This window comes from Sinohyriopsis cumingii, unplaced genomic scaffold, assembly GCF_028554795.1.
Source record: "Sinohyriopsis cumingii isolate HCF-2022 unplaced genomic scaffold, ASM2855479v2 utg001460l, whole genome shotgun sequence".
Lineage (NCBI taxonomy): Eukaryota > Metazoa > Mollusca > Bivalvia > Unionida > Unionidae > Sinohyriopsis > Sinohyriopsis cumingii.
Window position 1 is genome coordinate 130,281 of NW_028316002.1, and position 25,143 is coordinate 155,423.

The 25,143-nt window shown below is 37.0% G+C and overlaps 1 protein-coding gene across 1 annotated transcript in view; it reads right to left on the minus strand.

Annotated features, from left to right (window-relative positions):
- Positions 1-2,076: 2,076 nt before the first annotated feature.
- The window catches only part of LOC149772462 (glutaredoxin-3-like), a 64,971-nt gene continuing 41,904 nt past the window's right edge, over positions 2,077-25,143 (minus strand). Inside the window, exons 8-10 of the mRNA XM_089947781.1 lie at positions 24,110-24,220; positions 17,277-17,409; positions 2,077-9,390 (exon numbers count right to left, since the gene is read on the minus strand). Coding sequence (XP_089803907.1) covers positions 9,337-9,390; positions 17,277-17,409; positions 24,110-24,220 — 298 coding nt within the window. The 3' untranslated portion in view covers positions 2,077-9,336. The remainder of the gene's footprint in view (positions 9,391-17,276; positions 17,410-24,109; positions 24,221-25,143) is intronic.

Sequence of the window (25,143 nt, forward strand, 5' to 3'; positions counted from 1 at the left end):
ATATATTATCTTAGGTTGACTGTGCTAAAAACACATTATCTGAAGTTCACTGTAGAACAAACTCGTTTAAGCAATTTGACCATGATAATGGCCTAACAGTTCACAACAGGCAAGAAACTTATGCGCTTCATGAAACCTACAATGGGTCTGTATAAAGCGATCATATGCAATGTAAAACTCTGACAGTCACAAGTACAATTACTATTGGCAGGAGCTAACACCATGACATGTAGAGCGGTCAGATTAAGGTAGGAAATTTCTTTATTTCTTTTATTAGTTTGAACAATATTGGGAAAAGTGTTGTAACTGCACACAGCTTGGAATTATACTATTGGGAGGTAAAGTTGTTTTTTAATTTATTGTTGTTGTTGATATACAACAGGAGTTGTGTTTTGAGGATTCTATTTTATTCATTCATTCTAGTAGATTGTTTTTCACTACTTACTTATTTATTAGTATGTTTTTCACTACTTACTTATTTATTAGTATGTTTTTCACTACTTACTTATTTATTAGTATAAGTCATTGTTTATAACCTACAGACTATTATGTTTATCAAATATATTAATTGTAATTCATATTCAATTGTGCAATGCTCATTCATTGAATATACTATACTTTTATGTTCTAATCTACTTGTATAGGTTAGCTCCAATGTACATATTTCAAATTTTCATTGTCCTGCATTCACAAAATGATATGTTTGCTTTCATTTAGAGCAGAGAGATAAAAGTAATTGAAGACCAGTCACATTATCCTGATGCTAGGCCAACCAGTCCTAATACTAACCTCTTAATGCTGAGTGCCTAGCGAGGCTGATGTAAGTAACATATTTATAAGGTCTTTGGTATGACTCGATCAGGGTTCAAACCTGCGACCTCTCATATCTGAGGCAGATGCTTTAACCACTTAGGCCACCAGAGCAGTGAGGAAATGTCATACCTATGGCAATGGCAGCAGTAGTGACAACATATTAATGCAAAAGTTTCATGTCAAATATCTAGCAAGTTATGAGACTCGATTGGGGGAAGATGCTTCATTGCACATATGCACCCGAGGCACCATGTTCTGCACAATACTTGTTTTGTAAAGTACTGAGATATTGTCCTAGAAAAAGAGGTGTAAAAAAATATGAAACCAATTACAATTATGAAACAATGAAATGTCACCTAAATATTGCTGTTTATAATTATGAACACAATTAACGACAGATTCTTTGATGTGTAATGCATCCTATAAGCAATTATGCCACTTATGTTTCTCAATGTTATGGAATTACAAACAAATCTGCACACTGTAATTTGCTGACATTCAGAATCTTTAAAATAAACTTTTAGCATCAACTTTGGTCTTTATCTTTAAAACCCAGATATTTTTTATACGGGAAGAACTTTTCAAGGTAAAATAAAACTGAAAAAGCTAGCTAAATATATAATTAAGTGGTATATAGGTTCAGTAATGGAAATGTTAACTGAATACAAAAGGTGTAAAAATGCACACCCTGCCAAATTGCTAATGTCAACAATGAATGCTAAGCCGAGACTAAATGAAGCCCACCTAATTTACAGTACAACAACAATTATGGAGGATATAAAAGTGCAGTTTGGGATGGAGATTTTAGTCTCTGATACAAAGTTCTTTTTATATCCTCCATTTTTATGTTACTGACTAATGCTGGCTTCCTCTAGCTTTATCACTTGTAGCAATTTGGTAAACAAGGTGTGAACAAAAATACAATACTAAAAGCAGGAGTGTAGTTGAGGGCACAGATGATGCATTCAATGAGAAAATCCCCTTATGGAAATTTACAACTGGTTTGATCAACCACTGAACTTAATGAAATGTCTTACCAAGATTTAAGGATGTAATTGTGTATATGTTTGTAGCGAAACCCCAAAACTACATGCCCCACCTGCTGTATTGAAACGACACCATTTGAAATGTCAAGCTGCTGTTTGCAATTATATTTGTGCAATTATGAATCACAACAAGAAAAACAGAAACAGCCTCATTGTTGCAGACAGAAGAGTGCCACTGATGCTGAAATTATGTAGCAAAACATCCACAAAAGCTATGAACTGTATATAAATGTACATTTATTTTATTCTTTAAATAACATATGAATGTGCCAGGAGCTTCAATAAAATATTAATATACTGTTCACCTTGGAAAAGGAATCACATAGTAAGTCCACAAATTTAAAAGGAAACAATATTTACCTAAAATGATATGGGATTATAATAACACATCTCTATTAAATTTAAGACAATTAGTTCACACATATTATTTTTCTGAACTGACAATAATTGTTCCTGCTTCTTCTGAATACTGAATTATACCATCTCAAGAATGGAAAGGACATGATTTAACAGAGAACACAATTTTCTGAATAAAACAATAATTCAAGTCTTTAAGCAAATGTTTTACAGGTTTGGAAAGGGAACCAGCAAGTTAAAAAAGAGACATATCATGTGCCCTTAGTGTAACTCGAGTGTTACCACTGTTCCATTCATTCTCATTGTTCTGATGCTTGACTCAACCAATTACAGAATAGGTCACACTGTACTACTTATCTATCAGGTCCGATTCCAATCTTTAAGTTACATACCATGAATGAATAATTTTGCCAGTACAATAAAAACAGAATGCAGAATAAACATCAAGAATGATTGCAAACAAAATTATAGAAAAAAATGAGACAAAATGAAAATGTACCTCAAGAATGTATTTGAAAACTGATTTTAGGGCTGCTGCTAAATTTATATGACAGATATCCCATTCACATGATAATCTGGGATCAGATTCTATACACTGAAACATTTTTTAACTTCAAATAAGTCATGACCTTGTTCCTGTCAAGGCAGACATAACCATCACTGACGTGGAAATATCATCACTGGTGAGGAGATATCATCACTGGTGTGGAGATATCATTACTGGTGTGGAGATATCATAATTGGTGGATGAAGCTGCATAAGTTTTATTTGAACAAAACAAAGGAGAAAGTCAAATTTGCTTCAATGTACAGTGTGACCCCGCTATGGCAAGCTCCGTTATAACACAAATTCGGATATAATGTGATTGTGGTGTGGCTCCCGAAATTTCATATACATGTATTTTTCTTGTACAAAAAAATCTTTCTTAACAGTACGAAATAACTAAAAGCTTTATTATCATTTTGGGGAAGAGATCGAGTATGAATAATACAAGACGATTGTGGCGTGGCTCCTGACATTTTGTATGTATTTTTCTCGTAGTCGAAAAAGTAGTTTTTTCTTCTTAAAAGTATGAAAAACAACGCATAAAAAATTTATTCTGGGATCACGTAGGTCTATGCCAATGTTGCAAATTTGGATTGTTTTTCCTTATTGGCAGCAAAACATACCATGTGGCGATTTTTATTTATTGGCGACGTTGTTGGCCGTTTAAACTTTTATATACAACCATTGGTTTGGAGTGCAGAAATTCAGAGGCCACATGAAAGGAAGCCGCAAACTGGATATAAAATGCACTGAAATTTATATATTGTTACATAAACAAATTGTTTGTCCATATTGACAAACCATCTAAACAGTGCATTGTTATATTATAATCCACTTATCATGATGTCTAGCATCAGTACTGTATGTTGTGAAATATCCGCTTTTTTGTTGTTGACATTTCTGGTAACGGAGATCAACCGGACGAGGTATTATCTCGTAATCTATCTTTCATCAGATTTTTGGCCGCTCACCCATAATTAATGTATTTACAAAGACTGACATTTGTATGTGGATGGTAAGTAAAATTCCTCTTCTTTTCAATTTGAATTAAATTCTTCAGAACACTCCCATTTTCTGTAATAATCCCTGTCATCAAACCTTAACACCTGCGTCTCTATTGTCCGTTGACCATGTGTTAATTTTCAGACGCATGTGTGGAAGGCAGCATCACGCTGCTACCACAAATGTAAAAAAAAAAAAAAAAAAAAAATAATAAAATCTACATCTTACTTCTTGGTTTAGTCAAAAGGCATGGAGGGACAGTAACTAGAACAGTCCAAACGATGGCCAATTCCTTTTTAAAAAATGTACCCAGATAAAATAGTTTGCTGAAATTTCAAAGGAAATAGATTACCTTTGAAGCAACGATTGTTATGATAAAAAAAAACTTACTCAGCAAATGGAGAAAAAAAAAAATCGGTCTCAATTATGCAATACAATTATTTGATGTTGCCGCCACAATAAGAAATGGGCATTTGTTTGGTTCTCCAAAGATATCCTTTAGTGGTGACTTCAATAATGCATGCACCCTTCATCAAAGAAAGCAGACTCCAATCTTTTAATAAAAACAAAGAACTTTTCATCAAAGGAATTCAGTGCCAAACTTAAATAAAAGTGATGGAATCTGATGGACTTTTGCATTTTCCAATGTGACTGGAACACGTTAACTGTGCCAAGAAAGTTTTCTTTTTGTAGGGAAAATGGTTATGCTACCAACGGCAGCTTAAAATGCAAACTAACTTTTACCGACTTGGGACGTACTGAAAAGTAAATGTGCTTCATCATTCATTACGTGACTGTGCTATATTTTTCCACTGAATTCAGACCAATATGACCTGTGACAAAATTATTGACTATTTTAAAGCCATGTGTGTGCATATTTTCGATGGAATCACTTGCATTGTGGATTCAATGTATATGATGAGGTTCGCGGGTGAGTACACGGTGTTGATACTATTCATGCTATACATTAGACATGTATATATAAACAGTATTCGCGTATACACAATGGAACCCCGCTATAACGCGATAAATGGGGTCCACAAAACTGGATCGCATTAATATCGGGGTCGCGTTAATGTGGGGTTTTGCAGTATTTTACTTTTTTGAGAGAACAACTCATTGGCACATATACATGTATTCATGTCTGCGGTATATGATGAACAGGGTATCAACACCATTTACTATCGTGCCGTCGTGGCATTCAGTTCATCTATAATGTAGGTAATTCTACTGAAAAATTGCACAGATTTATAATATTCAATATTTTTTCCCCTAATCATTGTATCTGAATTCAACGTCTAATATATAGCATAAACATAGTATCAACACCGTTTACTTGCCGTCTGATATCGTACCGTCGGGGCTTGAAATCAATCCATAAAATATGTAATTCCACTGCAAAAATTGCATACATATTTAAACTATTCAATAATTTTGTCACACATCATTATGTGTCTGAATTCAATGGAAAAAATTAACAGCAAAATTAGGTTAAGAAAGACGAAGCACGTGTATGGTTCATTACGTTATAGGATATATGAACGGTGTACAAATTTCATACTGCTAAAATTTTCTCATATGCGTTTCCATGTACATTTATCCATTGCAAATTTCCAATAATTAATGCTTGTACGCCTATTCATTTGAACGACTACAACAGAATAATTACAAATCAACACATGCTTTCAGCGTACATGTAAATTTTATTTCAGATAAGAAACATGTGAGAACTACTATACTAATCATGGCGCAAAGTGCAGAGAATGGTTTGCGTTTGTGAACTTGCTTTTCCATAACGATAAAATATTTTTATAAAAAATTGGAAATTAATAACGAGTTCATAAACAAATACCATACCCATGTAAAACCTGAGAACTAAGTGCAGTAGGCCTGCATTGGTTTGTCACGAGTCACTTTTTAAAGAAAAATGTAAAGCTGAACGCATGTACAATTTCATACCATTTCAATTTCCAGCTAATAAAGTGGAAATTATTTACTGGTCAACTAATTGCGTCTAATAACACCACCAACCCCAGAAAACATGTTGGCGGCTTTCGTTTTTTGATGTTTATGAAATTGTGAGAATCTTTTATCAACCACCGCATTGTCTGCTGATTGGCTGTATATACAGTTAAAGAAGAAACACATGTCGGCTATTGTTTGAGCAATGATTCTATACAGAATTAATTGAAGACAATCACAAAGACGACTTACTGGCTTTACTCATGAACCAGTAATAAGTAACATTTCCGATAATGTTTATTTTGGCATAAAACTTCAAAAACCTGGTGAAATTGTTACATTTCAGAAGCCAAGCCACGACTGTATTATATTTGAATTCATAAGTGAATTCTTCCACAAAATGATAGTAAACGTTTTACACACTATTGCTCTTACTTTAAAAAAAGTATTTTTCCGGGTATGAGAAAAATACATGTACATGTATTTAAAATTTCAGGAACCATGCCACAATCGTATTATATATCGTATTGTATTCAATTTCATACATGATCTCTTCCCAAAAATTATAATCAATCTTTTATGCGCAAAGTGCAGAGAACGAATTGCATTTGTGAACTTGCTTTTCCATAACGGTAAAATATTTTTATAAAAAATAGGAAATTAATAACGAGTTCATAAGCCAACCCCATGCCCATGTAAAACCCCGAGAACTAAGTGCAGCAAATGTCACGAGTTACTTTTATATATTTTTTTTAAAGCTGAACGCATGTACAATTTCATACCCTTTCAATTTCCATCTAATAAAGCGGACATTATTTACTGGTCAACCGATTGCATCTAATAACACCAACAAGCCCAGCAAACATCCTGGCGACTTTTTTTACTGGATCAGTAATAATTAACATTTCCGATAATGTTTATTTTTGGCATAACACTTTAAGAACCTGGTGATATTGTTAAATTTCAGAAGCTACGCCACGATTGTATTATATTAAACTTTATACGCAAACTCTTCCCCCAAAATGATAATAAACGTTTTACACCTTATTTCAGGAACCACGCCATGATCATATTAAACTGGAATCCATATGCGATCTCCTCTCCATAATGATACTAATTTATTTATACACTATTTCATGAACTTTGGAGAATTTTTTTTTCTTCATGTGCAAATATACGAAATTTTGGGAGCCACACCACAACCGCGTTATATCCGAATTCGCATTAAATCATGGCGCGTTATAGTGGGGTTCCACTGTATGTACCAATTCGTGGTTCTCTAAATAAAGTAAACTATTATATATGTCTTCTCTGTTTTCACTACAGGTGTATTTCTCATTTAATATGCATCGATTTAAGATGGTAACTGTGCTGATGAAGCAAATATTTTACCACCCACATTTATTACCTACACCCCCTCCCCACAATTCTTTTGGGTATGTAATTTTCTTCAGCTAAATGACCTGGTTGCTTATAATGCAGTTTGGTCTATAATGCGGTTGGGTTCTATGGTTCCCAACTACTGTGTTATAGCGGGGTCACACTGTACATTCATTACAGTTGTAGTTTTATTTTGATCATAAATTTCATGCTATATTTTGCATTAATGCATTTGCCCTTTTTATAAGGCACACATTTAATTAGTATATATACATAGTTATTTTCCTTTAACACTCTCAGAAAAGGAAAGCACAACTTTGGCAAAATGCACTTCCGTCTTGTGAAACAATGAATAGAAGTAATACATGCAGAATCTAAATGCATTTCAGTGAACAGAAATTAAAAAAACACAATGAGATGATACATGAAATAAAAACATGAATGGAATGCTAGCAAAATACAAATAAAGCATAAATGAGAATAAACACAATGCAGTTTTGGCAAAATTATCCATTCCAGCATCTTTACCCAAATTTGACTCTTTAGCCAAGACTCAGCCTGTTTGGTTGCAAATCAGTCACACGAGTTCTAAATTAAGTCACCAATGAATTGCACTTTCTCTGCATGCCTTTTAGCAGCAAGCAAAAATATTCTGTGACACATCAGGCTAGGATGAACTGACTTGGCTGCTAAATATCACTTCCAAATATACTGACAACAATCAATTTATCAGTTAAGGGTGTCCACAAAATATTTCAAATAGTGACAAAGATGACAGACTACACAAGCCTTCTTTTGTATACACACTAAACAAAGTGTTAATATAATGAGAAAAAGTACCTTCTAGTGTGTTTAATGTATCATGACAATTTAATACCTGAAAATATACCATACATGTGAATATAAAATAGAATGTCAGAAATAGTGACTACCAAAATGTTATTGTGCTGTTCACACACTTGAAAAATGTTCTGTTTTGTATTATAGTTACTGAATAATAATTAAAATTTTAGTTATTATTGAATTGTAATTAATTACAGATATTACTCTCTTGTAGTTATTAATGTATTATAGTAATTATTGACTTATAGTTATTCATGCACTGAACTATAGTTATTAATGCATAATAGTAATTACTGACTTGTAGTTATTAATACATTATAGTAATTACTGACTTGTAGTTATTAATGCATTATAGTAATTAGTGACTTGTAGTTATTAATGTATTAATTACTGACTTGTAGTTATTAATGCATTATAATTAGTTACTTGAAGTTATTAATGTATTATAGTAATTATTGACTTAGTTATTCATGCACTGACCTATAGTTATTAATGCATAATAGTAATTACTGACTTGTAGTTATTAATACATTATAGTAATTACTGACTTGTATTTATTCAAGAATTTTAGTCAGTTTCAGATCATTCTTAAGCTGAAAACTGAAATAAGTTACAGGTTATATTTTCTGAGATTTTTGTTTTATTTTTAACAATTTATCCAGCAACCCAAACAATCTAATGTCTGAGAAAAGTAGTCTTAAATGCATATACAAACAATCTCATTTCTGAGAAAAGTAGTCTTAAAGATATATACAAACAATCTAATTTCTGAGAAAAGCAGTCTTAAAGGCATATACAAACAATCTAATTTCTGAGAAATGTAGTCTTAAAGGCATATACAAACAATCTAATTTCTGAGAAAAGTAGTCTTAAAGGCATATTAAAACAATCTAATTTCTGAGAAAAGTAGTCCTAAAGGCATATTAAAACCTTAAGAATTGAAGTTAATCATGGATTAATAATGAACAGCCTTTTCGCGGGAACAAAAAATATGTTGTATTTTCTAGTAAATGATATAATCTTATGTATAGTGAAGACTGGTACAGCAAATTTAATAAAATTCCAACTGTGTCACAGATTAGTATGCTTGAAATTGCTACTGCCAGAGTCAAAATGTTGTCCTGAAATTCACAACCAATGGAAGAAAATTATGCATTATGGAAACAAATCTGGGATACATCTGATGCAAGTTTTAATTCAGATGTCTTCTGAGTGTCCTTGAATAGAGATAATCTGTGACGAATATTGTTGTATGACATATGATAATGACATATTTAAACCTGATTTTATTTCACAGTAATTATTACTAAATATACTTTTCCAAAGTAATTTGTAATGGCACAGTAAATCTTAAAACTGAACATAAATTTTGTAAATATTCCTTCCCTCAGGATTGGCCTTCCTTTAATACCTTCTCCAGTTCACCAGACTCTTTCAACTCCTGTAACATTGTAGGGAAAAAACATGCAAATTAAAATTACATCTTTTATCAGTTTAGCTTTTTATACCATATACACTAGTTTATTTATCAAGTCCAACTGCAAGCCATCACATAATGTACCAGCAGATCTGAGTCTATGTTGTTTGTTTTACTGATTACTCCTAACAAACTGCATAGACCCAGATCTGGATCTGTGCACATTGCAGTTAGAATCAACTTATAAGCAAGTATATACAGTATTCAAAAAAGGTTTACAAATCTTATTTTCTTGAATACTGCACATTCATAAATTTAAACAAGAAATGAAGTCACACATAAATGTCATACGTTGATAAAATCTGAACATAAATACAAAGAGTATTACTTGCTCTATGTTAAATATAACTGATACAAAATACATGTTTCATGCCTTTTTCACACAACAAATATACATCACTGGTTGTCACCTGATGCAAGGCTACCATTTCATCAAACTACATTGCATTGCTTAGCACTGCTTATATCAAAATGTGCATACTGTATGAATTCAGCACACATCTGATGCAATCAAAGGAAAGCAAATGTGATCAGTTACAATTTCTTTTAACTTGAAAATATATCTCCCATGTATACTATCTATGTACATGTACCACTTTAATCACTTACACTTATATATATATATATATATATATATATATATATATATATATATATATATATATATATATATATATATATACACATATTGTACACACACACACACTCTTCAGTCAACTATGATAAAAATTCCAAAAGTAATTGAAAAAAAACTCTCACATAAGGAAGAATAAATCAACAATATTCAAGCAAGCAAAATGCCAATAGTGTATAAATATTTTAGGCTGTAGTGGATACCACTTTTCTTAGTGAAAGCAAATTTTTAGTAAATTATGTTTCTCCGAGAATACTTACCCGATCACATTTAAGGTTAGGGATATAAGCCTGCTACCTCTCGAATCCAGCCCTACTAAAAGACGAAAATTCGTCTTTTCTGTCTATCTCTTATAGACCAAAGGGCAATAACTCTTGCCCCTTACCTCCCCTTGCCACCGCCAGGTGTCACTAGTTTTTTAAGCTGAGCGATATATATTATATGACGATGCTTGCATAGCAGGGTGGTTGGGAGGGTTTTTAAGTAATGTGATCGGGTAAGTATTCTCGGAGAAACATAATTTACTAAAAATTTGCTTTCTCCTTCAAATACGTTCCCCGATCACATTAACGTTAGGAGAATAGGTAATAGGAGGAGGGAATGCTGAGCATCCTACCTCCACCCTGGGTACCTTCTAGGGAATGATGGCTGGATTCCCCATTTGAAAGATAACTCGTTCTCCTAATTTCATCAGCAACACAGCCTAGGGTCCTGTGATATGTGACCCTTATATACGGTTAAGAAGATAGTTATTGAAATCTTCTTACCTACAAAATTTCACTGGCGAATCCAGCGAAGCTGATAGGCTGTGCTGATTGTTTTAAATGGGTCTGGTGGTCATCTGGGCTGCCGACACCGGACCTACCAGATTCAAGGTTTGCCTCTACGAAGCCAAATCTCTGAGATAAAAACTGGAGAAGGTTGACTCTGCATGCCAGCCAACAGTTTCTATTATATCTTGGATCGAAACATTGCGTTCGAATGCAAGGCTCGCTGAGATTGCTCTAATCTCATGAGCTGTAATCTTCATGAGGCGACTCTGATCTTGTGAGACCTCAGAGTACGCTGAGCATATAACCCACTTCAGCCATGAAGCAAGGGCTTGAGGGGTGATACCCCGTTTACCAGCTTTGACCAGAAGAAAGAGGCGCTTACGTGTGTCCCGACACACCTCTGTGCGTTTTAAATAGTGCTTGAGTGCACAAACAGTATCTTGCATGGCTGTTGCTCTTGACTTATCTATGGAAGAGAGCGAGCAAATGACGATTCTTTGATTGCCAATGGATGGTAACCTATTTTTGGCTACAAAGCCTGGTTGCGTCAGGAGGACCACCGAACCATCTGATCTGAACTGAAGAAAGTTCGGGTCACTGGAAAGGGCATGTAACTCGCTCACCCTGCATGCTGAAGCTAAGGCTATCAAGAAACATGTTTTGTATGATAGTAGCTTTAACGAAGTGTGGGCTAAAGGTTCAAATTTGTCCGAACTGAGCCATGTTAAAACCCAGGACAGATTCCATTTTGGAAACAGGGTGAGGGATTTTGGTCGATTGAAATCAAAATTGGCTAACAGATCTGATAGATCTTTGTTATGCCCAATATCACATTTACCATGATGGTGAAATGTGTCTGACATCATGGAGCGGTAGCCTTTGATAGTAATTGGGGCCAACTGTTTCTTCTCGAAAAGCCAGAGAAAAAAGTCGGCCAGTTGAGGGATTGAGACACTCAAAGGGACGATGTTATTGATATGGCACCAGTCCCTGAAAACATGCCACTTTCCCTTGTAAGCCTTCAGAGTGGAGGGCCTTCTTGCTCTTGAGATTCTCTCCACAATCAAAGGTTTAAATTGTTTGTCTCACAAGGCTGTCCGGACAAGAGCCAAGCGTGAAGAAGAAGACGGTCCGGGCAGGGGTCGAACACCCGTGACCGCGGTTGTTTGAGAAGATTTGGGCTGGTTGGAATCTTCCTGGGTAGATCTATCACTAGATCGAGTAGATCGGTGACCCAGGACTTGTTCCATCTGAGAGGGGCAATCAGAATCATCCGACAGTTCTGACCCCTTAACCTCTGGATTATTTTCGGTACCAAAACCGTGGGAGGGTAGGCGAATGCCCACAACCCCTCCCAGCTGATTGACAGAGCGTCCACGGCCCAAGCCTCTGGGTCTGGAACCAGAGAGACGAAGATGGGCAACTTGCGATTCCACCTTGTCGCAAAAAGATCAATCATCGGACGCCCCCAAAGTGTGCAAATCCGAAGAAAGACTGATTGATGGAGTGACCATTCCGTGTGAATGACTTGACCTTTCCTGGATAGAGTGTCGGCCAAGACACTGAGTCTGCCGGGAACGTGTCTGATTTGTACGTTGATGTGGAGGCTGTCGCACCAACATAGAAACTGCCAGATCAGAATGCACGGGTCTGGTGATTTGGTGCCCCCTTGTTTGAGGAGGTAAGTCACTACCACAGAGTTGTCTGACATAATGAGGACAGTTTTTCCTGTGAGTTGATCCTTCCAGAAATGAAAGGCATTGATGACAGCCCTCATTTCTAAAAGATTGATGTGGAGAGGCCTCTCCCCTGGCTCCCACGTGCCGCTGACTGATGTGAAGTCCGGCAACAGGTGGGCACCCCAACTGTAGGTACTGGCGTCGGTACATACCGTTATCTCCGCTTGAGGCATCTCCAGAGGAATCCCCGTGGACAGCCAACCAGGGTTGTCCACTGACACAGGAATGATTGTATCTCGGGCGTGATCATTATTGTTTGATTGAGGGGACTTGAAAAGGGGCGCCATTGTGCCAGTAACGTCATCTGTAAGGGACGCATAAAAAAATGGCCAAGCGGGATCAAGTCCGCCGCCGCATTGAATAATCCGAGGAGTTGCAAGAATTCTCTCGCTGAAATCCACGTCCTGTTGGAAACGGACTCGACGAGTTCGACGATCCGGATTATGTAAGCGTGAGGAAGCCGTACCAGATTCAGATCGGTGAGAAACTCCATACCCAGATGGACAAAACGCTGGGATGGACAGAGATCAGACTTTTGCCAGTTCATGAGAAAGCCTAGATGATCTAAAAGTGCTAAAAGATCATTTCTGCCTTTGAGCAGAATAGAACTTACCATATGTTTCTGGAGGATGTCATCCAAGTACACTGCCGTCCCTGTAGATGAAGTCGAGCAGAACAGGGTGACGACGCAATCCATAACCTTGGTAAAAGCCCAAGGACTGATGTTGAGGCCAAAGGGTAGGACCTGGAACTGATAAACCGCGTTGCAGTAAGTGAATCGAAGAAATTTCCGTGACGCGAGGTGGATAGGGACGTGAAAATATGCGTCGGTCATATTTAGACTGATGGCATACTCGTCCCGCCGGATGGAAAGACGGATTGATCTCGCCGGTTCCATCTTGAATTTCGGTGGTAAAATGTATTGGTTGAGGCGACTCAGGTCGATGATCGGCCTCAACTTGCCGTTTGCCTTCTGGATAAGAAACAGCCTGGAATAAAACCCTGGCGATTGAGGTTTTTTCACAATCTCCACCGCCCGTTTTTCTATGAGTGACCGTATCTCCTGTTGTAGAAAGGTATCCTTCTCCTGATCGGACGGTACGTCCATGAAGAGGGGAGAGGAGGACAGGGGAGGGGCATGGCTAAATGAAATCCAAAGCCCCTCACAAATGACCTGGATCACCCGATCGTTCTGAGGAAAAAAGGTGGTCCAGTGGTCCTGAAATTGCAGGAGGCGGCTGCCCACAGGTAGGCTGTCTGTGGGTGGTGGCGAGGGTATGTCAACTTTTAGAGTTAGGAGGCTTGAAGACGGAGAAACTTTGTTTCTTACCGCCTCTGTATGGTTGCCTCCTAGCTTGATTAGACTGTTGTCTCATGGCATTGGGTTGGGATCTATACTGCACATTTGATTGTAAGGATCCCTTGTCCCTGGTCCGCCAATCATTCCTCCGCTGTGGCAGGGGATATTTTCTAAACGCCTGCGAGGGTTGGGCGGCAAGTTGGACGGGCAGTTCCTTAGCTGCCTGCTTCCGAACTTCTTCAATTTTTCCTCCAAAGGCGACCCAAACGGAGTCATCCATAAAGCCAGAGTATGATGGGGCTTCAGCGACGTGGACTGCAGACATGTGTCACATCGTATCAGGTCTAAGTTGGCAGAAGCAGTCAACGCATTAGCCATGGAATGGTGAGCTGCCCGGTTAATAACTCTAGCAATCCGTGCCGTCGCTTCCCAAGCGTGCTCATTGTCGGAAAATGCGAGTCGGAAAATGGCTAATGAAGCCAAGTCTAACACTGAAGATGTAGCGATTACGTTCCAGACTAGCTTTGATGTGGCATGGAACACATTTTTGTCCACTTTGTAAAACAGTGGAGCAGACATGTGAACTGCTGTCATATTTTTGTCCAGGACCGGAAGATCCGTACTGAAGGTGTCTGAATGAGTTTTGTACCAGCAACACGAGAACGTCGCTGGTACTTGGCTTTCTGAAAAGAACGCCTTAGCATTCCCCGGATCACCTATTCATCCTGATAGACGATCATTGATCTCCTTAATTTTTGCCGACTGGGGAAGGAGCTGGAAGGACGGCATCTCTTCCTCCCCGTCAAGATCTACAGACGCCTTAACTTTGTAGTCTTGAGTGGCGGTAGGAGGTGGAGGGCATTCTGAAGTTGCCAACACCCTATAAATTTCTTCCACTGCCGCCTTGAAGCCAAACTCAGTCCGTTGCATGGTTGGATCTGTGTACGGCTGATTTGCAAGAGTTTCGTCACCCTTACTGTGTGCCGAGTCGTGTTCTTGAATAGCTTGCATTTCTGGATAGAGCATACCAGGTGGCATAGATGATGCAATTCCGTCATCCTTGACACTGTCACTAACTCTCCCTTGTGAATAAGCTGTGAACACATGGATGGCCAGCCCTGCCGGCTGGTTTGTCTGGCTTGTGGGCGGCCTGAATGTTGGCGACGGTCCTGCTATCACCGGTACTGGCTGCTCCAATGGCCTGGCTGGACAGACAGATTTCTCACTAAAATCTACGCCATAGTATTGGTATGTTGCCGGCGGTACAGCTTGACAGACGGATTTATCACTAAGATCCCCGTAAATCATATTTGGTCGGACCGTTTTAGCAATAGGGTCCCCATGCTGGGACAGCTGGACGGCCGGTGACACAGAGGTTGTATAACGAAATGGATCCGATGGATCCGGTAAAAACTCCATGCGTCCTGACTTACAGGCCCGAAGGCCATGCTTGGACATGCGGGGGGACTTACGCCCACTGGGCAGCCTAAAATTGGGGGAACATTCCCCCAAAGCATCAGAAAAAACTGTGGAAGCGAGTTAGGGAAATAAGGGTAATATCTGGCCTGATGTCAATAGCTGCGTCATCGTTTCCTGGACCAAACGAAGCATCTGTTCAAAGGTGGACTGTTGTACCCTGTCAACATTATTTTCCTCCATTGCCGCTGATGTTACTGTGGCTAACGGTTGCAAACGACGAACTTTAGGTAAAGCGGGGACCCCAACGTCCCCCACAAGACTCGCAATGGAGGCTGTCTTCGGATGTATACTGAGGACATCAATGCTATCTTTCTTCGACTTATTCCGTCTGTCCCTCCCTTTTGCTGCCTTCTGGACTACATCAGCCCACATTTGCTCTGTCCAAGTATTACACACGCTGCATGGTATAGATGATGTACACTTGGTACATACAATACAAGAGTCATGGTTGTCTTCTTTTGCTTTGAACTTTTTGCATTTCATGCATTTGGTTGACATTTCTACTGAAACGACACAAGGAAAGAAAACAAAGCACAAATTAGCAATTCAGCATGTTATTAATTCGCTAATACCACAACCGTTACTAACGGAGTAAGTGAAATTAGTCAGTATCACGTTAACTCTTAATTGACAACACGAGTTCAGCGATAGCATGTGTAACATGGTCTTCAGTGGACAAAATCCGTAAGGGTGACAAAGTCATTCAATTTTAAAAAAATTGTTAAAATAATGTATACAACCTGTAGAAGAATGATTGTCCAACGCAATAAATCCAAATTTAACTTTGGATGGTCCAATTTAACGCTATGATGGCTTGGATTGTTTGGAGGTATAATGTACGTGTTATCAGTACAAGCGAAGCTTAAAAACAAGTGACACCTGGCGGTGGCAAGGGGAGGTAAGGGGCAAGAGTTATTGCCCTTTGGTCTATATGAGATAGACAGAAAAGACGAATTTTCGTCTTTTAGTAGGGTTGGATTCGAGAGGTAGCAGGCTTATATCCCTAACGTTAATGTGATCAGGGAACGTATTTGAATGAGAAATATGTATCTTTAAGGACACTTACCAATCATAATACCTTAGGATACTTAACAATCATAATACATTAGGATACTTACCAATCATAATACCTTAGGATACTTACCAATCATAATACATTAGGATACTTACCAAGTCATAATACCTTAGGATACTTACCAAGTCATAATACCTTAGGATACTTACCAATCATAATACCTATGGATACTTACCAATCATAATACCTTAGGATACTTACCAAGTCATAATACCTTAGGATACTTACCAATCATAATACCTTGGGATACTTACCAATCATAATACCTTAGGATACTTACTAATCATAATACATTAGGATACTTACCAAGTCATAATACCTTAGGATACTTACCAAGTCATAATACCTTAGGATACTTACCAATCATAATACCTATGGATACTTACCAATCATAATACCTTAGCATACTTACCAATCATAATACCTTAGGATACTTACCAATCATAATACCTTAGGATACACAGTGTTGAAACTCTATTCATGCTATATATTAGACATGTATATATAAACAGTATACACCTATATGTACCAATCCGTGGTTCTCTAAATAAAGTAGAATATTATATATGCCTTCTCTTTTTCGCTACAGGTGTATTTCCCATTTAATATGCATAAATTTAAGACGGTAACTGTGCAAATGAAGCACATATTTTACCACCCGCATTTATTGCCTACACCACCCATGCAAATTTTTTGTGGTACATGCATCATTTTCTTCTGCTAACTGACCTGGTTGCTTATAACATGGTTTGGTCTATAACATGGTCAGGTTCTATGGCTCCCAACTACCGTGTTATAACGGGGTCACACTGTATGTGTTATCATCAATGCAAAAGTTCAAGTGTCATACCTTGACAATATCAAGCCCTCCAATTAGCTCTCCTTTGACATACAGTTGCGGGTAGGTTGGCCAATTGGAAAATGTTTTCAAACCCTGCCTTACTTCTTCATCTGTTAAGATGTCAAATGTTTGATATTCAACACTGGAATTAAAACAAAAACTTGATTTAAGAATTCTGCATTTCTTAAATACAAACATAAAATGATCAACTTGACGATACACTGCACCATAAAAACAGTTTAGGAAAATCAACCTTATAACAACAGCTTTTCCATCAAAATTTATCACGAGGTGAGATGGCAATGAACTTTTACTATTGAGAATAGGAGTGAAACAAGGACTCGGAAAAATGACTCGTTCATAAAGTAGTCCTTCTCCTAATGATGATGAAGGTAAAAAAAGGGAGTGATTCCATCATTATGTAAATAAAAGAAACATGAATGTGGCTGACAAGTTTTGAACAATGAACTTAGAGTGGGACTGTCTTGCCTTTGAACGACAAGAAAACAAACTTTTGTGATAAATTAAGTTTATTTGAGAAAACCTACCAGATTATGGAATTACCTTCTGCTACCTCTTCCAAAATGCCATTATGATTACCTCCCCTATCTCGCTAAGTGGCTATCTGTATAAGAGATGTTCATCATTTGAACTTCAACGATAAATCACCAAGGATGCTCATATATGCAGGCAGGTATCTCAAGTCTTATTTATGAGTGATTAAGTATTCTTAAAGAAACATAATTTCTGATAAAAAGCTACCTTTTCCCATGGAACACATTACTGGATCACATTAACATTTGGAGAATAGATAAGAGTAGGTGGAAATGTAACCTCTACCTTTGTAACCCATCAGAGGACATGATGGTAGAAATCTTCAAATGAAGTATAAGACCAGTCTTCTAACAATGCAGCTGCACAACTTGGGTATAATTTTGATATTGAGCAACATATAATGTTAAGCTTTAACCAAAGAACATGGAAAAGCATATGTGTTTTCCATATCATTGTAATTTGTCCAAGTGAATCCACTGATATGAATCAGTATATCAACACCAATTATGAAGCTGATAGGTTTCAACTAGGTCTAATGGATGTTTTTCAAACTACCACAGGCCAGCCATATTTAGCACTGTTCTATTTCCAATATATTTATGAGAAAGGCATTCTTGCCTCAAGTTGCTGCTGATTGTATGGTTGAACCTCTTGTTCCCTGTAGACCCGTTTCCAAAGCCTTTGTCCCTACCACAGGATACCCATTATCTTAGCCCGGGCCAATGTCACCACTGACAGCAGCACGCTGGATACATACTAACCCAAACTAGCACCACGGCTAAAATGGCACATTAAGTATGGTGCAAACATGAAGATACAGCATAGCTCTATTATTCTGTCACTCCTTTACTCCTTTTAGCCCTTCACCCCTTTTCACAGCTTTACAACTGGAGATATCACATCGAAAAGTGGACCACTCACTGACATGACTTTCCATAATGTAATGTTTGACTATACAATGAGCCTATATGTATACAGGCTATGTTGCAATGCATGGCCTGTGCACTCAAGGTATATCAGTTTTCCCATCATAAGCACTTTGCTCGTGCAGCATGGAGTGAACCAAACTCACTACATTGAAATAATGCATGATATAGATAAACCACCCCAAGGTAATGCTGTACACAGAAATAAAACCCAAGTACATCCTATTCCAAATAATATGTAAACAATAAACCTTGGGACAGAGACTGATCGTGTCAAAATGTGGAAGACCATCAGCTGGAGAAGTAATTCTTGTGCAACCTGCTACAGCCTCCAAATAACAGCAGAGATGGGAAAGCAAAATGGCAATGAACAACAAAGCAGTGTAGCCTATGGCTATGCAAACAAACTGACCAGCATGATCCCCATAATAGCCAATAGAAGATGGAACAGCCAGCTATCTACAGCCTATCTACAGCCTAGTTCATTGTAAACCTTGTATCACACATGGTAAAGAACAGCTGGTCAGCTGACTGGATCGACTGCTCAGCAGGGTTCTCATGCTTTTTGAAACATAAATTTCCAGATCTTTTTTAGGTTTATCCTGACAGAAATTGATATTCTGAAGGTTCATTTATGACCCTTACTGAATGAAATTAAAACATTCTGTCACGTAAAGGTGTCAGAAATCAAAAGCTGTTCTCTTTTAAGACTCTCCCATAATATCTGAATTAGACATATCACCACATGCTAAACCAAAGGACGCATCACTAGAAACAAGTATACATACTGACAGTCATACAAACTGGCATGTAACTTTTATTTACAGTTAGAGAAAAAAATAAGTTTAATTCATCCTGTTTACCTACGTATGTTGGTACAATGAGTTTTTCTTTAGAACAGGGTTATTCAAAATTTGGAGAAAAAAATCATTAATACAAAATTGTATAAATTTGTCTAAAACAAAAGACCGAACTTATACAAAATAAACTTGGCTTTGGATGGTTCTCCAACATCTACTTTTAATATAATCATAAAATGGACCATATATTTAATGGAAACATTATTAACGGCACCCAGAGCTTGATTTCTGCATGGAAAATACCCTTTTGGTCTATATATTTAGATAGTAAAATTCACTGCAAAGGCAAGTTAGGGGTGGAGAAGGTTACTACTAATGATAATATTCAACAGTGTGTTATAAGCAAAAACTACCAAATAACAGTAATAAGGTAACATTTAATACATTTTCATTAACTTTATATATCAAATGAGGAAGTAGGAAGGTAGTTTTATTAGTTTTCTTTTACACTCACTGAGATCACATGATGCAGACAGGATATTTGTACACTGCAAAGCTAGACTGATCCTCATACATTCCACACAAGATGCCAATATGAAGCTCACAATGAAGTACACAGTCTACCAATCCAATAAATTCAACTCATATCAGTACAATTACAACGGAATTATTTATTTCTTTTGTGATGAAGTGGTTACTGAAAATTCCTGATTTCTTCCCAACTTTGATACATATTTGCAAAATTAAAGGGGCTTTATCACTGACAAATTATTTTTTCTCGTGACTATTTCCTAATTTCCAGGTTCTGAAATTGGGACAGCAAAAAGACATATATGGAGTGTGTGGTTGTGGGAAAAATCCAGAAAGGGCAATCGAAAGCATCCTGCACCAAGTCTCTCAACACTACATGATAGCAAAGGTGCTATGCTGCCACAGGAAAATAAGTTCTCCCAGCATATCCAAAGTTGCAGTCAAATGGCAAGAAGGCATGAAGGCAGGCAAGATAAGAAATCCCCCCATGATGATCATTTGTAATGCAGTTGTTTGATTAATTCTTTTCAACTCACTATAGTGATATCATACACTAAACTAGCAACAGACTCTTAGTACTGGAACGAAAGTTCAAAATTTCTGTCTCAGAAAACAGATCTTTTATCAGTCTCTTTCTGAATGACCACAGACCCAATCTCCTCCAGCCAGAACAGGTGTTAGAATGGTTAGTGGAAGAATTCTTCATGCATTCAAGACAGTCTCATCTCAGGCATGCTGAACTTCTTACATTTCATGCACTTATACTGTGGACCTATCCTACAATAACTATGTACCTACAATAACACAATGAAAAATGCCCATTTTAAAGACAACATTTAGCAGATTAAGACACAGCAGGAGGTAAAACAAAAAATTAAAGTGAAGTTCAAGCTGCCACAAATAAACATTATTTACAGTATGCATACAATGAAACGAAAAAGAGCACGGACAGAGACCAAATCCAGAAAGGTGGAAAGTCCTAAGGGGTGTTCCAGTAAAACATACTTGGGACCCAGGTAAGGCACTTTCATGTGGAGTATACACCCACAAATGCAATTCTGAATTTTATAGCATTTCCATATTAACTCTTAGTGCAAACTCCTGGCAAACAGTACTCAAAGAAAGCTTGAAGTGATGAACATCTGGTATGTAGCTAACCACCTAGCAGAAACAGGTAAATAACTGTAATGATATTTAGTATGAGTTGCTTCCCATAGATACTACTATTATGTTCCAGGGAGTTGGAGCTGCATAAATTAATTCCCTAATATTAACATCATCATCAGGTCATATGTTCAATAGAAATGGGTATCACTTTTCTGACAGTGACAGCTATAGTGTCACCATCAACAATGTTCTGGTGGGTTTTTGAAACTCAAAAATCTTCTAATGCAAGTTTTCAAATGAAACTCTGGAATTTATATTTTATATGTTTAATATGTGTAGCCTGATATGAAAGTATTTCCTGTCTTGCCTGCATAAGCAGAAAGCTATGACTTAATGGTGCCATTCATAGGTAGATCCTGCTATATATATTACAGCTATTTAATGCTTTAAAACAAAAGTTCTCCCTTAAAATCTTAAGTTCACAGGTTACACTTCTGAAGACTAGTAACAGTATGACCCTAAAAAGAAACCCATACCTGTATACCACAGTTTGATGAAATCATCGTATCCCATAAAAAATTAATACAAAATATTTTATGAGCTAATTGTTGTTGTTGTTGTTGTTGTTGTTGGGTTTAATGCCATTTTTTAGCACACGATATGCTATACATGGCGGCCAGTATTAATGGTGGAGGAAGAACCCGGAAAAACACCAGAAAGAACCACTGACCCACGAAAAGCTACTGACAAACTTTCTCAAATACCCACATTAGCTAAATTTGAGACTCGAACCCATGTAGACAGAGGTGAGATGGTACTGATCCGTAACGGAGAGCACTTTAGACCACTCGGCCACTCAGGGCCCCTTTAATAAGCTAAAGAAACATTGTTATGAAAATATTATATAAAGTTATTTCTGATAATATTAAGACCATCTTACTGGGATGGTGAGTATATATGAGAAGTGAACTTGAACTATTCAGTATGACTCAAGCATAACACCTAAAGGTTCATTTGTCACATGATCAATCTCATGTATACTTATTAATATGAAAGGATATCTCATTATCAATCCTGTCCAAGATCCTGATGACAAAGCATATATTCCAAGTTTGATCCAAGTCTTCATGACAACAAATAAAATTTTCAACCCTTAAAAGTCATGACATTGTTCTTTCTAAGGCAGGCATAAAAAACAGATAACACTGATGATATATCACTGATGCTTATATTAAAGCGATCTTTAATTGAACAAACTGAAATAATCTGCAAAATTTGTTGGCAAATACTCTAGAACTAAATATTTCCACTTACTGCAGTTGCAACTATATTTTATCCTAATTCAATGCTGTTTTCTGCAATTTATGCATGCAGTTGCAATTATTTATGATCAAAAATTAAAAACGCTGTCTTTGGCATTTTATGCATGCAGTTGCAATCATATTTAATCCTAAATTCAATGCTGTCCTTTGCATTTTATGCATGCAGTTTTTGGCATTGGCACTAAACACATGGGGCACAGCTCAGGACAGGGCATGTGGTGCACCTCCATTGGAAAAGACACTGCAGCTTGTGAGGCCAATAGGACAGCCACAAATAAATAATGGTGACTGGTCAGGAAAGCCTGAGCCAGTGACCCAATGATCTGTGTTGCTGCCATCCCCTGTCCACACTGCCATTGCTGCCGTCCCTTGTCCACACTGTCACTGCAGACATCCCCTTTCCACACTGCCATAGAACATTCAGGGCACACACTGGCCTCTTTAGCCACCTATGTACCCACAGACCTAACAATCCCCCTCAAACACTGGATGACTAAAGTGGTCCTCGACATATGAACTCATCATATGCATGCAGATGCAATTATATTTTATCATAATTTCAATGTTGTCTTTTGTATTTTATGCATGCAGTTGATAATCCTTAAAGCACAGTTTTAATAATGCAAACCTCTGAAAACTCAAGTTCTTTCCTGTAAACTCCCTCAAAAATGGCTAATCCAACTTCAGTAACTGCATTTATATTTCATTCCAAATGAGTGAAAACAACACAAAACAAAGGACACAAGCAATAAGAGCTTTCTGTAAATGCATTTCTGAGACCACAGATGAAAAACAAGTCACAAGAAATGCAAAAAGAAATTGAAGAGAATGTACATGGAATGCAAATGTTACAGAAATGATGTGCAAATGAAATGCAAATGTGGTACAAAGGATTCCTTATAGGTTCTGTACATCACTTTTAGTCCACTGCATTACACGTGAATGATATCAAACTAACTAAATGCATCAGAAGTTAATAGCTTTGTAATGAGAAACTAAATAATCCAAGAAAACTGTCATCATGTGGTGACATTTGCAGCTAATACCTTTCTATCAACCAGATGAGAGTAAGATGAAGATCAGTTTAAAAAATGTCAGCACGCATTTAATTCAGTATAAAAAATGTCAGCACATGTTTAATTGTGCTAAAAAAAATGTGTGTATGTGTGTGTTGGGGGGAGGGGGTCTATTTTAGATCAATCAACAACCAGCAAAAAGAGTGTCAGGGAAATATACTGTCTACAGTGACACTACAAATCTTGTTATATTGTAAACCAAGCAAACCAAAATTCCATTTAAACTTTAATATTTATTTGGCCCTTAATGTTACTTTTTTTCTCCATAATATCTACTAAGGAAATACAAAATATATGCCTCAAAACCAAAATTTTTAATTGGTCCCAAGGGTTTTGGGTTTTGATATATATATATATATATATATATATATATATATATATATATATATATATATATATATATATATATATATAAGGAATGCTCAATAGTTCTTGGTTTCACTGCTTATTTATCTACATGTCTACATGTACATATGCATGCACCTCTCTCTCTCTCTCTGACCATCCATCTCATCACACCCTTACTCTGTCTCTGCCAGTATTTGGACCATCTGTTTACTGAAGCCACATTTTGGCTGCTCTGAAGATCCCTTCATAAACAACATCACAGGGGCTTTGTTTATCAACACTCTTAACCTGAAACGAAGAAGATTTTTAAAACCATATGTCATTCATTTCAAAACCAAAAGCCTTATTACAAGACAGATTTTTTGTAATTAAGTAAGACAGCAAAATATTAGGCAACCAGTAGAAAGCACATGATTTTATACTTACATGGTAAACATCAGTGGGCATAAAAATTTCTGTGAAAGTATGTATTGACTGTGCACACCTGCTCCTTAATTAAACACCATAAGACTTGTAATCCAAGAGTCACAGGTTCTAAACCTACCCAGCCAAGCCCTGGTCAGCTGCATAGCTGCCAACCCTCCAGGCTCACAATTAGTGAAAATAAGGATATAAATTATTGAATTTTTACATGAATTCATGAAGCAATCTTTGAGTCCAGGAATATTTGTCAGAACAAATGTTTAGCATGGTCTCCAGCTGATAAAGGTAGATAAGGTAGATTGTGTTCAACAAGAAAACTCACAAACAATGCTTCAGCATTGGTGGCTAATAGGTCTACCATCGAGAGCTGAAATCTCATGCGATTTCTTAATTTTCCCAACATCTATGTACTTTTTACTACCAATGTGCTTCCTCATATCATCCCTGCCACCATGCCCAATGCTAAAATTTGTGGCACACTATGTGCAAAAAGCATGATGTACTTCGATGTTTGATGGCAGAATGCATGGACAATTTTTGGTATATTCCAAACTAAACTTCACTCTTTGTGCAATACATATCTATTTCCTTGTTGGTGATGACATTTTCAAGATGCATTGCCAAATAGTAATTCAAATCAGTGTTTGCAAAATTCCGGTTAGGCTCCAGTTTCTCTCAAAAGCATTTGTATAACAACTCTTATACATATAGAGTAAAATACGCTAAAATGCCTGCTACTGGGCCAACTGTACCAATCAGCTATAGTTCCACTAATATCACAACTAGCA